This window comes from Salmo salar, chromosome 01 (genome assembly GCF_965601325.2).
Source record: "Salmo salar chromosome 01, fSalSal1, whole genome shotgun sequence".
Classification (NCBI taxonomy): domain Eukaryota; kingdom Metazoa; phylum Chordata; class Actinopteri; order Salmoniformes; family Salmonidae; genus Salmo; species Salmo salar.
In genome coordinates this window covers 2464636-2478599 of record NC_138291.1, presented here as the reverse complement: position 1 = coordinate 2478599, position 13964 = coordinate 2464636, and the positions used below count along the sequence as shown (strand labels likewise).

Below are 13964 nucleotides of genomic sequence, written 5' to 3'. Positions count from 1 at the left end.
TAATAGTAACTGGTTGACTAAAGGCAGTAATAGTAACTGGTTGACTAAAGGCAGTAATAGTAACTGGTTGACTAAAGGCAGTAATAGTAACTGGTTGACTAAAGGCAGTAATAGTAACTGGTTGACTAAAGGCAGTCATAGTAACTGGTTGACTAAAGGCAGTCATAGTAACTGGTTGTTATTAAAGGCAGTAATAGTAACTGGTTGTTATTAAAGGCAGTAATAGTAACTGGTTGTTATTAAAGGCAGTAATAGTAACTGGTTGTTATTAAAGGCAGTAATAGTAACTGGTTGACTAAAGGCAGTAATAGTAACTGGTTGACTAAAGGCAGTAATAGTAACTGGTTGTTATTAAAGGCAGTAATAGTAACTGATTGACTAAAGGCAGTAATAGTAACTGGTTGTTATTAAAGGCAGTAATAGTAACTGGTTGACTAAAGGCAGTAATAGTAACTGGTTGTTATTAAAGGCAGTAATAGTAACTGGTTGACTAAAGGCAGTAATAGTAACTGGTTGTTATTAAAGACAGTAATAGTAACTGGTTGTTATTAAAGGCAGTAATAGTAACTGGTTGTTATTAAAGGCAGTAATAGTAACTGGTCGACTAAAGGCAGTAATAGTAACTGGTTGTTATTAAAGGCAGTAATAGTAACTGGTCGACTAAAGGCAGTAATAGTAACTGGTTGTTATTAAAGGCAGTAATAGTAACTGGTTGACTAAAGGCAGTAATAGTAACTAGTTGTTATTAAAGGCAGTAATAGTAACTGGTTGACTAAAGGCAGTAATAGTAACTGGTTGACTAAAGGCAGTAATAGTAACTGGTTGACTAAAGGCAGTAATAGTAACTGGTTGTTATTAAAAGCAGTAATAGTAACTGGTTGTTATTAAAGGCAGTAATAGTAACTGGTTGTTATTAAAGGCAGTAATAGTAACTGGTTGTTATTAAAGGCAGTAATAGTAACTGGTTGACTAAAGGCAGTAATAGTAACTGGTTGTTATTAAAGGCAGTAATAGTAACTGGTTGTTATTAAAGGCAGTAATAGTAACTGGTTGTTATTAAAGGTAGTAATAGTAACTGGTTGTTATTAAAGGCAGTAATAGTAACTAGTTGTTATTAAAGGCAGTAATAGTAACTGGTTGACTAATGGCAGTAATAGTAACTGGTCGACTAAAGGCAGTAATAGTAACTGGTTGACTAAAGGCAGTAATAGTAACTGGTTGACTTAAGGCAGTAATAGTAACTGGTTGACTTAAGGCAGTAATAGTAACTGGTCGACTAAAGGCAGTAATAGTAACTGGTTGACTAAAGGCAGTAATAGTAACTGGTTGACTTAAGGCAGTAATAGTAACTGGTTGTTATTAAAGGCAGTAATAGTAACTGGTCGTTATTGAAGGCAGTAATAGTAACTGGTCGTTATTGAAGGCAGTAATAGTAACTGGTTGACTAAAGGCAGTAATAGTAACTGGTCGTTATTGAAGGCAGTAATAGTAACTGGTCGTTATTGAAGGCAGTAATAGTAACTGGTTGACTAAAGGCAGTAATAGTAACTGGTTGTTATTAAAGGCAGTAATAGTAACTGGTTGTTATTAAAGGCAGTAATAGTAACTGGTTGACTAAAGGCAGTAATAGTAACTGGTTGACTAAAGGCAGTAATAGTAACTGGTCGTTATTAAAGGCAGTAATAGTAACTGGTTGACTAAAGGCAGTAATAGTAACTGGTAGTTATTGAAGGCAGTAATAGTAACTGGTTGACTAAAGGCAGTAATAGTAACTGGTTGTTATTAAAGGCAGTAATAGTAACTGGTTGACTAAAGGCAGTAATAGTAACTGGTTGACTAAAGGCAGTAATAGTAACTGGTCGTTATTAAAGGCAGTAATAGTAACTGGTTGTTATTAAAGGCAGTAATAGTAACTGGTTGTTATTAAAGGCAGTAATAGTAACTGGTTGTTATTAAAGGCAGTAATAGTAACTGGTCGTTATTGAAGGCAGTAATAGTAACTGGTTGACTAAAGGCAGTAATAGTAACTGGTTGACTAAAGGCAGTAATAGTAACTGGTTGACTAAAGGCAGTAATAGTAACTGGTTGACTAAAGGCAGTCATAGTAACTGGTTGACTAAAGGCAGTCATAGTAACTGGTTGTTATTAAAGACAGTAATAGTAACTGGTTGTTATTAAAGGCAGTAATAGTAACTGGTTGTTATTAAAGGCAGTAATAGTAACTGGTTGTTATTAAAGGCAGTAATAGTAACTGGTTGACTAAAGGCAGTAATAGTAACTGGTTGACTAAAGGCAGTAATAGTAACTGGTTGTTATTAAAGGCAGTAATAGTAACTGATTGACTAAAGGCAGTAATAGTAACTGGTTGTTATTAAAGGCAGTAATAGTAACTGGTTGACTAAAGGCAGTAATAGTAACTGGTTGTTATTAAAGGCAGTAATAGTAACTGGTTGACTAAAGGCAGTAATAGTAACTGGTTGTTATTAAAGACAGTAATAGTAACTGGTTGTTATTAAAGGCAGTAATAGTAACTGGTTGTTATTAAAGGCAGTAATAGTAACTGGTTGTTAATAAAGGCAGTAATAGTAACTGGTTGACTAAAGGCAGTAATAGTAACTGGTTGTTATTAAAGGCAGTAATAGTAACTGGTTGTTATTAAAGGCAGTAATAGTAACTAGTTGTTATTAAAGGCAGTAATAGTAACTGGTTGACTAAAGACAGTAATAGTAACTGGTTGTTATTAAAGGCAGTAATAGTAACTGGTTGTTATTAAAGGCAGTAATAGTAACTGGTTGACTAAAGGCAGTAATAGTAACTGGTTGACTAAAGGCAGTAATAGTAACTGGTTGTTATTAAAGGCAGTAATAGTAACTGGTTGTTATTAAAGGCAGTAATAGTAACTGGTTGACTAAAGGCAGTAATAGTAACTGGTTGACTAAAGGCAGTAATAGTAACTGGCTGACTAAAGGCAGTAATAGTAACTGGTTGACTAAAGACAGTAATAGTAACTGGTCGTTATTGAAGGCAGTAATAGTAACTGGTTGACTAAAGGCAGTAATAGTAACTGGTTGACTAAAGGCAGTAATAGTAACTGGTTGTTATTAAAGTCAGTAATAGTAACTGGTTGAATAAAGGCAGTAATAGTAACTGGTTGTTATTAAAGTCAGTAATAGTAACTGGTTGAATAAAGGCAGTAATAGTAACTGGTTGACTAAAGGCAGTAATAGTAACTGGTCGTTATTAAAGGCAGTAATAGTAACTGGTTGTTATTAAAGGCAGTAATAGTAACTGGTTGACTTAAGGCAGTAATAGTAACTGGTTGTTATTAAAGGCAGTAATAGTAACTGGTCGTTATTGAAGGCAGTAATAGTAACTGGTCGTTATTGAAGGCAGTAATAGTAACTGGTTGACTAAAGGCAGTAATAGTAACTGGTCGTTATTGAAGGCAGTAATAGTAACTGGTCGTTATTGAAGGCAGTAATAGTAACTGGTTGACTAAAGGCAGTAATAGTAACTGGTTGTTATTAAAGGCAGTAATAGTAACTGGTTGTTATTAAAGGCAGTAATAGTAACTGGTTGACTAAAGGCAGTAATAGTAACTGGTTGACTAAAGGCAGTAATAGTAACTGGTCGTTATTAAAGGCAGTAATAGTAACTGGTTGACTAAAGGCAGTAATAGTAACTGGTAGTTATTGAAGGCAGTAATAGTAACTGGTTGACTAAAGGCAGTAATAGTAACTGGTTGTTATTAAAGGCAGTAATAGTAACTGGTTGACTAAAGGCAGTAATAGTAACTGGTTGACTAAAGGCAGTAATAGTAACTGGTCGTTATTAAAGGCAGTAATAGTAACTGGTTGTTATTAAAGGCAGTAATAGTAACTGGTTGTTATTAAAGGCAGTAATAGTAACTGGTTGTTATTAAAGGCAGTAATAGTAACTGGTCGTTATTGAAGGCAGTAATAGTAACTGGTTGACTAAAGGCAGTAATAGTAACTGGTTGACTAAAGGCAGTAATAGTAACTGGTTGACTAAAGGCAGTAATAGTAACTGGTTGACTAAAGGCAGTAATAGTAACTGGTTGACTAAAGGCAGTCATAGTAACTGGTTGACTAAAGGCAGTCATAGTAACTGGTTGTTATTAAAGACAGTAATAGTAACTGGTTGTTATTAAAGGCAGTAATAGTAACTGGTTGTTATTAAAGGCAGTAATAGTAACTGGTTGTTATTAAAGGCAGTAATAGTAACTGGTTGACTAAAGGCAGTAATAGTAACTGGTTGACTAAAGGCAGTAATAGTAACTGGTTGTTATTAAAGGCAGTAATAGTAACTGATTGACTAAAGGCAGTAATAGTAACTGGTTGTTATTAAAGGCAGTAATAGTAACTGGTTGACTAAAGGCAGTAATAGTAACTGGTTGTTATTAAAGGCAGTAATAGTAACTGGTTGACTAAAGGCAGTAATAGTAACTGGTTGTTATTAAAGACAGTAATAGTAACTGGTTGTTATTAAAGGCAGTAATAGTAACTGGTTGTTATTAAAGGCAGTAATAGTAACTGGTTGTTAATAAAGGCAGTAATAGTAACTGGTTGACTAAAGGCAGTAATAGTAACTGGTTGTTATTAAAGGCAGTAATAGTAACTGGTTGACTAAAGACAGTAATAGTAACTGGTTGTTATTAAAGGCAGTAATAGTAACTGGTTGTTATTAAAGGCAGTAATAGTAACTGGTTGACTAAAGGCAGTAATAGTAACTGGTTGACTAAAGGCAGTAATAGTAACTGGTTGTTATTAAAGCAGTAATAGTAACTGGTTGTTATTAAAGGCAGTAATAGTAACTGGTTGACTAAAGGCAGTAATAGTAACTGGTTGACTAAAGGCAGTAATAGTAACTGGCTGACTAAAGGCAGTAATAGTAACTGGTTGACTAAAGACAGTAATAGTAACTGGTCGTTATTGAAGGCAGTAATAGTAACTGGTTGACTAAAGGCAGTAATAGTAACTGGTTGACTAAAGGCAGTAATAGTAACTGGTTGTTATTAAAGTCAGTAATAGTAACTGGTTGAATAAAGGCAGTAATAGTAACTGGTTGTTATTAAAGTCAGTAATAGTAACTGGTTGAATAAAGGCAGTAATAGTAACTGGTTGACTAAAGGCAGTAATAGTAACTGGTCGTTATTAAAGGCAGTAATAGTAACTGGTTGTTATTAAAGGCAGTAATAGTAACTGGTCGTTATTGAAGGCAGTAATAGTAACTGGTCGTTATTAAAGGCAGTAATAGTAACTGGTTGACTAAAGGCAGTAATAGTAACTGGTCGTTATTAAAGGCAGTAATAGTAACTGGTTGACTAAAGGCAGTAATAGTAACTGGTTGACTAAAGGCAGTAATAGTAACTGGTCGACTAAAGGCAGTAATAGTAACTGGTCGTTATTAAAGGCAGTAATAGTAACTGGTCGTTATTGAAGGCAGTAATAGTAACTGGTCGTTATTGAAGGCAGTAATAGTAACTGGTTGACTAAAGGCAGTAATAGTAACTGGTCGTTATTGAAGGCAGTAATAGTAACTGGTTTTGACTGGGCTCTTCAATCCCAGGCTGTGTTGCTTTGACTCAGATCAGAGTGAGTGGGTGGAAGAGGAGAAGGCTGAAATCCTGGTTTAATGTCTGTTCGCCAAATTGGAGCAGGAGGAAGGGGAGGAGCTGGAGGAGCAGGAGGAAGGGGAGGAGCTGGAGGAGCAGGAGGAAGCGGAGGAGCTGGAGGAGCAGGAGGAAGGGGAGGAGCTGGAAGAGCAGGAGGAAGGGGAGGAGCTGGAGGAGCAGGAGGAAGGGGAGGAGCTGGAGGAGCAGGAGGAAGGGGAGGAGCAGGAGGAAGGGGAGGAGCTGGAGGAGCAGGAGGAAGGGGAGGAGCAGGAGGAAGGGGAGGAGCTGGAGGAGCAGGAGGAAGGGGAGGAGCAGGCGGAAGGGGAGGAGCTGGAGGTGCAGGAGGAAGGGGAGGAGCTGGAGGAAGGGGAGGAGCTGGAGGAGCAGGAGGAAGGAGAGGAGCTGGAGGAGCAGGAGGAAGGAGAGGGGCTGGAGGTAAGGAGGAAGGGGAGGAGCTGGAGGAGCAGGAGGAAGGGGAGGAGCAGGCGGAAGGGGAGGAGCTGGAGGTGCAGGAGGAAGGGGAGGAGCTGGAGGAGCTGGAGGAGCAGGAGGAAGGAGAGGAGCTGGAGGAGCAGGAGGAAGGAGAGGGGCTGGAGGTAAGGAGGAAGGGGAGGGATTCGGTGTAAAAGAAAACATAAACTTCAACCCTTATGAAAGCTCTTGTTTAGAGAGCTCTGACCGTCCAATCAGGGGGAGGGAGAGAGGAAAAAGGAAACGGGAAAAGGCTAGTAGTCTGGCACCTATGTGTGTTGGACAATCACTCACTAGCGGTTAGCTTATGACACGGCCATGTTATAACATAGTGAACGGTCTATGAGAGTGTAATTGTAAACTGTAGTATAGGGCTCTCCAACCCTAATCTATTGAAAACCTACAGGAGGGGTATCTCTCCAGGAACAGGGTTGGAGTGTAAACCTACAGGAGGGGTATCTCTCCAGGAACAGGGTTGGAGTTAAAACCTACAGGAGGGTATCTCTCCAGGAACAGGGTTGGAGTTAAAACCTACAGGAGGGTATCTCTCCAGGAACAGGGTTGGAGTTAAAACCTTCAGGAGGGTATCTCTCCAGGAACAGGGTTGGAGTTAAAACCTACAGGAGGGTATCTCTCCAGGAACAGGGTTGGAGTTAAAACCTCCAGGAGGTTATCTCTCCAGGAACAGGGTCAGAGTTAAAACCTTCAGGAGGTTATCTCTCCAGGAACACAAGCCTCTCCAGCCGACTAGGAACAGTAGTATGTACTGTAGCATTTATGTGCTCCCGAGTGGAGCAGCGGTCTAAGGTAATGCATCTCAGTGCAAGAGGTGTCACTACAGACCCTGGTTCGATTCCAGGCTGTGTCACAACCGTCCGTGATTGTGCATCGCCCTATGGGACTCCCAATTGGCCCAGCATCGTCTGGGTTAGGGTTTGCCCGGGGTAAGCCGTCATTGTAAATAAAAATGTGTTCTTAACTGACTTGCCTAGTTAAATAAATAAATGTACTGTAGCATGTACTATTTACTATAGTATGTAATGTAGTGTTTACTACAGACAGACAGCAGACTGAATGTTGTATAATCCTACAGGCCTAGTCCCTGTCATGTTCAGACTGTACCCTATGTAGTCTATGAACCCTGACAGACTGTACCCTATGTAGTCTATGAACCCTGACAGACTGTACCCTATGTAGTCTATGAACCCTGACAGACTGTACCCTATGTAGTCTATGAACCCTGACAGACTGTACCCTATGTAGAGTCCATGATCCCTGACAGACTGTACCCTATGTAGTCAATGAACCCTGACAGACTGTACCCTATGTAGAGTCTATGAACCATGCCAGACTGTACCCTATGTAGAGTCTATGAACCCTGCCAGACTGTACCCTATGTAGAGTCTATGAACCCTGCCAGACTGTACCCTATGTAGAGTCTATGAACCATGCCAGACTGTACCCTATGTAGAGTCTATGAACCATGCCAGACTGTACCCTATGTAGAGTCTATGAACCCTGCCAGACTGTACCCTATGTAGAGTCTATGAACCCTGCCAGACTGTACCCTATGTAGAGTCTATGAACCATGCCAGACTGTACCCTATGTAGAGTCTATGAACCATGCCAGACTGTACCCTATGTAGAGTCTATGATCCCTGACAGACTGTACCCTATGTAGTCTATGAACCCTGCCAGACTGTACCCTATGTAGAGTCCATGATCCCTGACAGACTGTACCCTATGTAGAGTCTATGAACCATGCCAGACTGTACCCTATGTAGAGTCTATGAACACTGACAGACTGTACCCTATGTAGAGTCTATGAACCATGCCAGACTGTACCCTATGTAGAGTCTATGAACACTGACAGACTGTACCCTATGTAGAGTCTATGAACCCTGACATAGGGAATGGGGTGCCATTTGGGAAGCAGATATAGATGTGGAGCAGCAGGAAGTTTATCTCTGGTTACCATAGTAATCTACATGTCTGTCAGTATGTCTCTGGTTATCATAGTAATCTATATGTCTGTCAGTATGTCTCTGGTTACCATAGTAATCTATATGTCTGTCAGTATGTCTCTGGTTACCATAGTAATCTATATGTCTGTCAGTATGTCTCTGGTTACCATAGTAATCTATATGTCTGTCAGTATGTCTCTGGTTACCATAGTAATCTATATGTCTGTCAGTATGTCTCTGGTTACCATAGTAATCTATAAAGTCTGACCTCTGTGATTGCCAACAAGGGTTTTGCCACCAAGTACTAAGTCATGTTTTGCAGAGGGGGTCAAATACTTATTTCCCTCATTAAAATGCAAATAATTTTATACAATTTTTGACATGCGTTTTTCTGGATTTTTGTTGTTGTTATTCTGTCTCTCACTGTTCAAATAAACCTACTATTAAAATTATAGACTGATCATTTCTTTGTCAAAATCAGCAGGGGATCAAATACTTTTCCCCCCCTCACTGTATATGTCTCTCCCAGTTACATGTGGAGCTGTGCTCGGGTGTTAAATGTTTACTATATCAGTCTACTTATAGGCTCATATTAGTCCACCAAGAACACAGTGTTATATTAATCAGTAGGCCTAGTCACTGGAAACATCCCAAATAGCATCCTAATCCCTATATAGTGCACTACTTTTGACCAGAGACCTATGGATAAAGCAATTCCAATTCAAAATGTTCCTAATTCAAAAGCATTGAATAGAATTAGGGTTTCAATGTACTTCCCGAATTGACTGGGATTCACCCCAACCCACCTTCTGCGCATGACAATACAATTAGTGCCTTACGTCGATGATGTTGGAGTCGACAAAACCAGGAAGCCTCTCGTCCTTGCAGACGACTCCAGCGTCCTCATCGTGTGTGCAGTCACTGTTGCCCCAACCTCGAGATTTACACAGCTCAATGCTCTTCTCCCCTCCGTTACACTGAACATTATCCAGCCAGATCTTCCCTGCATAGAGAGTAGACAGACAGTCACTAGTCGTAACCACTGTACAGTGGCGCTCCACTCTCCTTTTCACCTGATTTAACACCTGATATACTGAACTAAAGGTACATCTCAATAGGTGGTCCAGGTATCCTCATGACATGGCACAAGTGGGTGGGGGAGGGGCTTCCTCGTTAGTTCTCTATTGTTCCTCAAGCAAGATGGAGGCTGGCGACATCAAGGAGTTTCCATCAGACCAACACCTTGAATGCCCTGCTCCTTCAAGTTTGCAGTTGTCTAAAAAAAACACTTGCGGAAAACACTTTTTTTTTACTCTTCATCACTTTTCAACAGGAAACGTTTAAAACGTCTTCAACATGACGCCATGCTCTGACATAGAACATAAATAATAATGTATAATCAGAACATATTAAATAATAACATATAAACAGAACATATTAAATAATAATATATAAACAGAACATATTAAATAATAATATATAAACAGAACATATTAAATAATAATATATAATCAGAACATATTATATAATAATAATATATAATCAGAACATATTAAATAATAATATATAATCAGAACATATTAAATAATAATATATAATCAGAACATATTAAATAATAATATATAAACAGAACATATTAAATAATAATATATAAACAGAACATATTATATAATAATAATATATAATCAGAACATATTAAATAATAATATATAAACAGAACATATTATATAATAATAATATATAATCAGAACATATTAAATAATAATATATAAACAGAACATAATAATAAATGCCATTTTGCAGTAGGTCCCTCACCTAGTCCCTTGCCGTACTTGGCACTATGTGTCCACCCCGTAGCGGAGACGAAGCCCAGCTGGCGACAGAGGACGTTGGCGTTGGACAGAGAGAAGTCGTCGTCACAGATGGTCCCCCACTCTCCCTTGTAGAAGACCTCGATGCGCCCCTCGTTGTGCTTCCGGGGGTACCCCACCAGACGAAACTGCAGCCGGTCGTTCTGGGGTTTGGGGGAGGTGGTGCCCTGGGTAGGGGGCGTTGTCTGGGCCATGATCCAGGCAGGAAGCCACACAGCTAACAGGAAGCTGATGACTGAACATTGCTGCCACCATCTTGAGGTCTTCATCTTTCCGACCTGTAGGGGCAGGGACAGGAGAGGTCAATAGGTCCCCTGGGAGGGACAGGAGAGGTCAATAGGTCCCCTGGGAGGGACAGGAGAGGTCAATAGGTCCCCTGGCAGGGACAGGAGAGGTCAATAGGTCCCCTGGGGGGGACAGGAGAGGTCAATAGGTCCCCTGGGAGGGACAGGAGAGGTCAATAGGTCCCCTGGGAGGGACAGGAGAGGTCAATAGGTCCCCTGGGAGGGACAGGAGAGGTCAATAGGTCCCCTGGGAGGGGCAGGAGAGGTCAATAGGTCCCCTGGGAGGGACAGGAGAGGTCAATAGGTCCCCTGGGAGGGACAGGAGAGGTCAATAGGTCCCCTGGGAGGGACAGGAGAGGTCAATAGGTCCCCTGGGAGGGGCAGGAGAGGTCAATAGGTCCCCTGGGAGGGACAGGAGAGGTCAATAGGTCCCTGGGAGGGACAGGAGAGGTCAATAGGTCCCCTGGGAGGGACAGGAGAGGTCAATAGGTCCCCTGGGAGGGACAGGAGAGGTCAATAGGTCCCCTGGGAGGGACAGGAGAGGTCAATAGGTCCCCTGGGAGGGACAGGAGAGGTCAATAGGTCCCCTGGGAGGGGCAGGAGAGGTCAATAGGTCCCCTGGGAGGGACAGGAGAGGTCAATAGGTCCCCTGGGAGGGACAGGAGAGGTCAATAGGTCCCCTGGGAGGGACAGGAGAGGTCAATAGGTCCCCTGGGAGAGGCAGGAGAGGTCAATAGGTCCCCTGGGAGGGACAGGAGAGGTCAATAGGTCCCCTGGGAGGGACAGGAGAGGTCAATAGGTCCCCTGGGAGGGACAGGAGAGGTCAATAGGTCCCCTGGGAGGGACAGGAGAGGTCAATAGGTCCCCTGGGAGGGACAGGAGAGGTCAATAGGTCCCCTGGGAGAGGCAGGAGAGGTCAATAGGTCCCCTGGGAGGGACAGGAGAGGTCAATAGGTCCCCTGGGAGGGACAGGAGAGGTCAATAGGTCCCCTGGGAGGGACAGGAGAGGTCAATAGGTCCCCTGGGAGGGACAGGAGAGGTCAATAGGTCCCCTGGGAGGGACAGGAGAGGTCAATAGGTCCCCTGGGAGGGACAGGAGAGGTCAATAGGTCCCCTGGGAGGGACAGGAGAGGTCAATAGCTCCCCTGGGAGGGGCAGGAGAGGTCAATAGGTCCCCTGGGAGGGACAGGAGAGGTCAATAGGTCCCCTGGGAGGGGCAGGAGAGGTCAATAGGTCCCCTGGGAGGGACAGGAGAGGTCAATAGGTCCCCTGGGAGGGACAGGAGAGGTCAATAGGTCCCCTGGGAGAGGCAGGAGAGGTCAATAGGTCCCCTGGGAGGGACAGAAGAGGTCAATAGGTCCCCTGGGAGGGACAGGAGAGGTCAATAGGTCCCCTGGGAGGGACAGGAGAGGTCAATAGGTCCCTGGGAGGGACAGGAGAGGTCAATAGGTCTGGGGGGAAAAACATGTTACAACCGGTCTCAAGATTGGAACGATGGGACACCCCACACTGAGTAAAGGAATAAAAAAAATTATTTCTTCCATAAATAAAGCCTCAGTGTTAACAGTAAAACTGTAACTTAAAGCAGGTACAGCCTCAGTGTTCACAGTAAAACTGTAACTTAAAGCGGGTACAGCCTCAGTGTTCACAGTAAAACTGTAACTTAAAGCGGGTACAGCCTCAGTGTTCACAGTAAAACTGTAACTTAAAGCAGGTATCAGCCTCAGTGTTCAAAGTAAAACTGTAACTTAAAGCAGGTACAGCCTCAGTGTTCACAGTAAACGCGCACAAGAAGACACAGAATTTGTTCAAGTTTGCGCTCAGCAGACCTGAAATTTGCTCAGTGCCTACATTTTTTTTTTTTAGGAAACATTGGTCTGTAGTACCCGGCGGTGCTTCTGTCCCCAACCAAGGAGGGCCTACAGCAGCACTTAGATCTTCTGTACAGATTGTACAGACCTGGGCCCTGACAGTAAATCTCAGTAAGTCAAAAATAATGGTGTTCCAAAAAAGGTCCAGTCGCCTGGACCACAAATACAAATTCCATTTAGACACCGATGCCCTAGAGCAGTGGTTCCCAAACTTTTTATAGTCCCGTACCCCTTCAAACATTCAACCTCCAGCTGTACCCCCTCTAGCACCAGGGTCAGCGCACTCTCAAATATTGTTTTTTTGCCATCATTGTAAGCCTGCCACACACACACTACATTTATTAAACATAATAATGAGTTTTTGTCACAACCCGGCGCGTTATGTTAGGTTCTAATTTTCAGAGTATAAAACTCACCGGATATTACGAAAACTTAAACAAGTTTAATTCTTTCCAGAGGATCAAAACAGCTGCATTAAGAGAAACATTTTCACACAAGCACTGATATTTAACCCTTCCTCCTAGGCTGAGTCTCCTCCTACACATCTGTACAAACATTCTATCTTTACTGTTAGGCAGGAAACTAAGTGATACGGATCATAAACTTTTCTTTCTCCCGTAACCTGACCTGGACCCCCTCCATCACTAATCCATGGCTCTCTCCCCTTATCAATGCCTGACCTGGACCCCCCCTCCATCACTAATCCATGGCTCTCTCCCCTTATCAATGCCTGACCTGACCTGGACCCCCCCTCCATCACTAATCCATGGCTCTCTCCCCTTATCAATGCCTGACCTGGACCCCCTCCATCACTAATCCATGGCTCTCTCCCCTTATCAATGCCTGACCTGGACCCCCCTCCATCACTAATCCATGGCTCTCTCTCCTTATCAATGCCTGACCTGGACCCCCCCTCCATCACTAATCCATGGCTCTCTCCCCTTATCAATGCCTGACCTGGACCCCCCCTCCATCACTAATCCAGGGCTCTCTCCCCTTATCACTGCCTGACCTGACGTGGACCCCCCCTCCATCACTAATCCATGGCTCTCTCCCCTTATCAATGCCTGACCTGGACCCCCCCTCCATCACTAATCCATGACTCTCTCCCCTTATCAATGCCTGACCTGGACCCCCCCTCCATCACTAATCCATGGCTCTCTCCCCTTATCAATGCCTGACCTGGACCCCCCCTCCATCACTAATCCATGGCTCTCTCCCCTTATCAATGCCTGACCTGACGTGGACCCCCCCTCCATCACTAATCCATGGCTCTCTCCCCTTATCAATGCCTGACCTGGACCCCCCCTCCATCACTAATCCATGACTCTCTCCCCTTATCAATGCCTGACCTGGACCCCCCCTCCATCACTAATCCATGGCTCTCTCCCCTTATCAATGCCTGACCTGGACCCCCTCCATCACTAATCCATGGCTCTCTCCCCTTATCAATGCCTGACCTGGACCCCCTCCATCACTAATCCATGGCTCTCTCCCCTTATCAATGCCTGACCTGACCTGGACCCCCTCCATCACTAATCCATGGTTCTCTCCCCTTATCAATGCCTGACCTGACCTGGACCCCCCCTCCATCACTAATCCATGACTCTCTCCCCTTATAAATGCCTGACCTGGACCCCCCCTCCATCACTAATCCATGACTCTCTCCCCTTATCAATGCCTGACCTGGACCCCCCCTCCATCACTAATCCATGACTCTCTCCCCTTATCAATGCCTGACCTGACCTGGACCCCCCCTCCATCACTAATCCATGGTTCTCTCCCCTTATCAATGCCTGACCTGGACCCCCTCCATCACTAATCCATGGCTCTCTCCCCTTATCAATGCCTGACCTGGACCCCCCTCC

The 13964-nt window shown here is 43.2% G+C and overlaps 1 protein-coding gene across 2 annotated transcripts in view; it reads right to left on the bottom strand.

Moving 5' to 3' along the window:
- Positions 1 to 13964, bottom strand: part of LOC106593885 (lysyl oxidase homolog 3B) — a 106295-nt gene that overhangs the window by 60877 nt on the left and 31454 nt on the right. For both annotated transcript variants that reach the window (XM_045704320.2, XM_045704305.2), the window contains exons 2-3: positions 9886 to 10219; positions 8910 to 9073 (exon numbers count right to left, since the gene is read on the bottom strand). In XM_045704320.2, the coding sequence (XP_045560276.2) occupies positions 8910 to 9073; positions 9886 to 10210 (489 nt within the window). In that variant the 5' untranslated portion in view covers positions 10211 to 10219. The remainder of the gene's footprint in view (positions 1 to 8909; positions 9074 to 9885; positions 10220 to 13964) is intronic.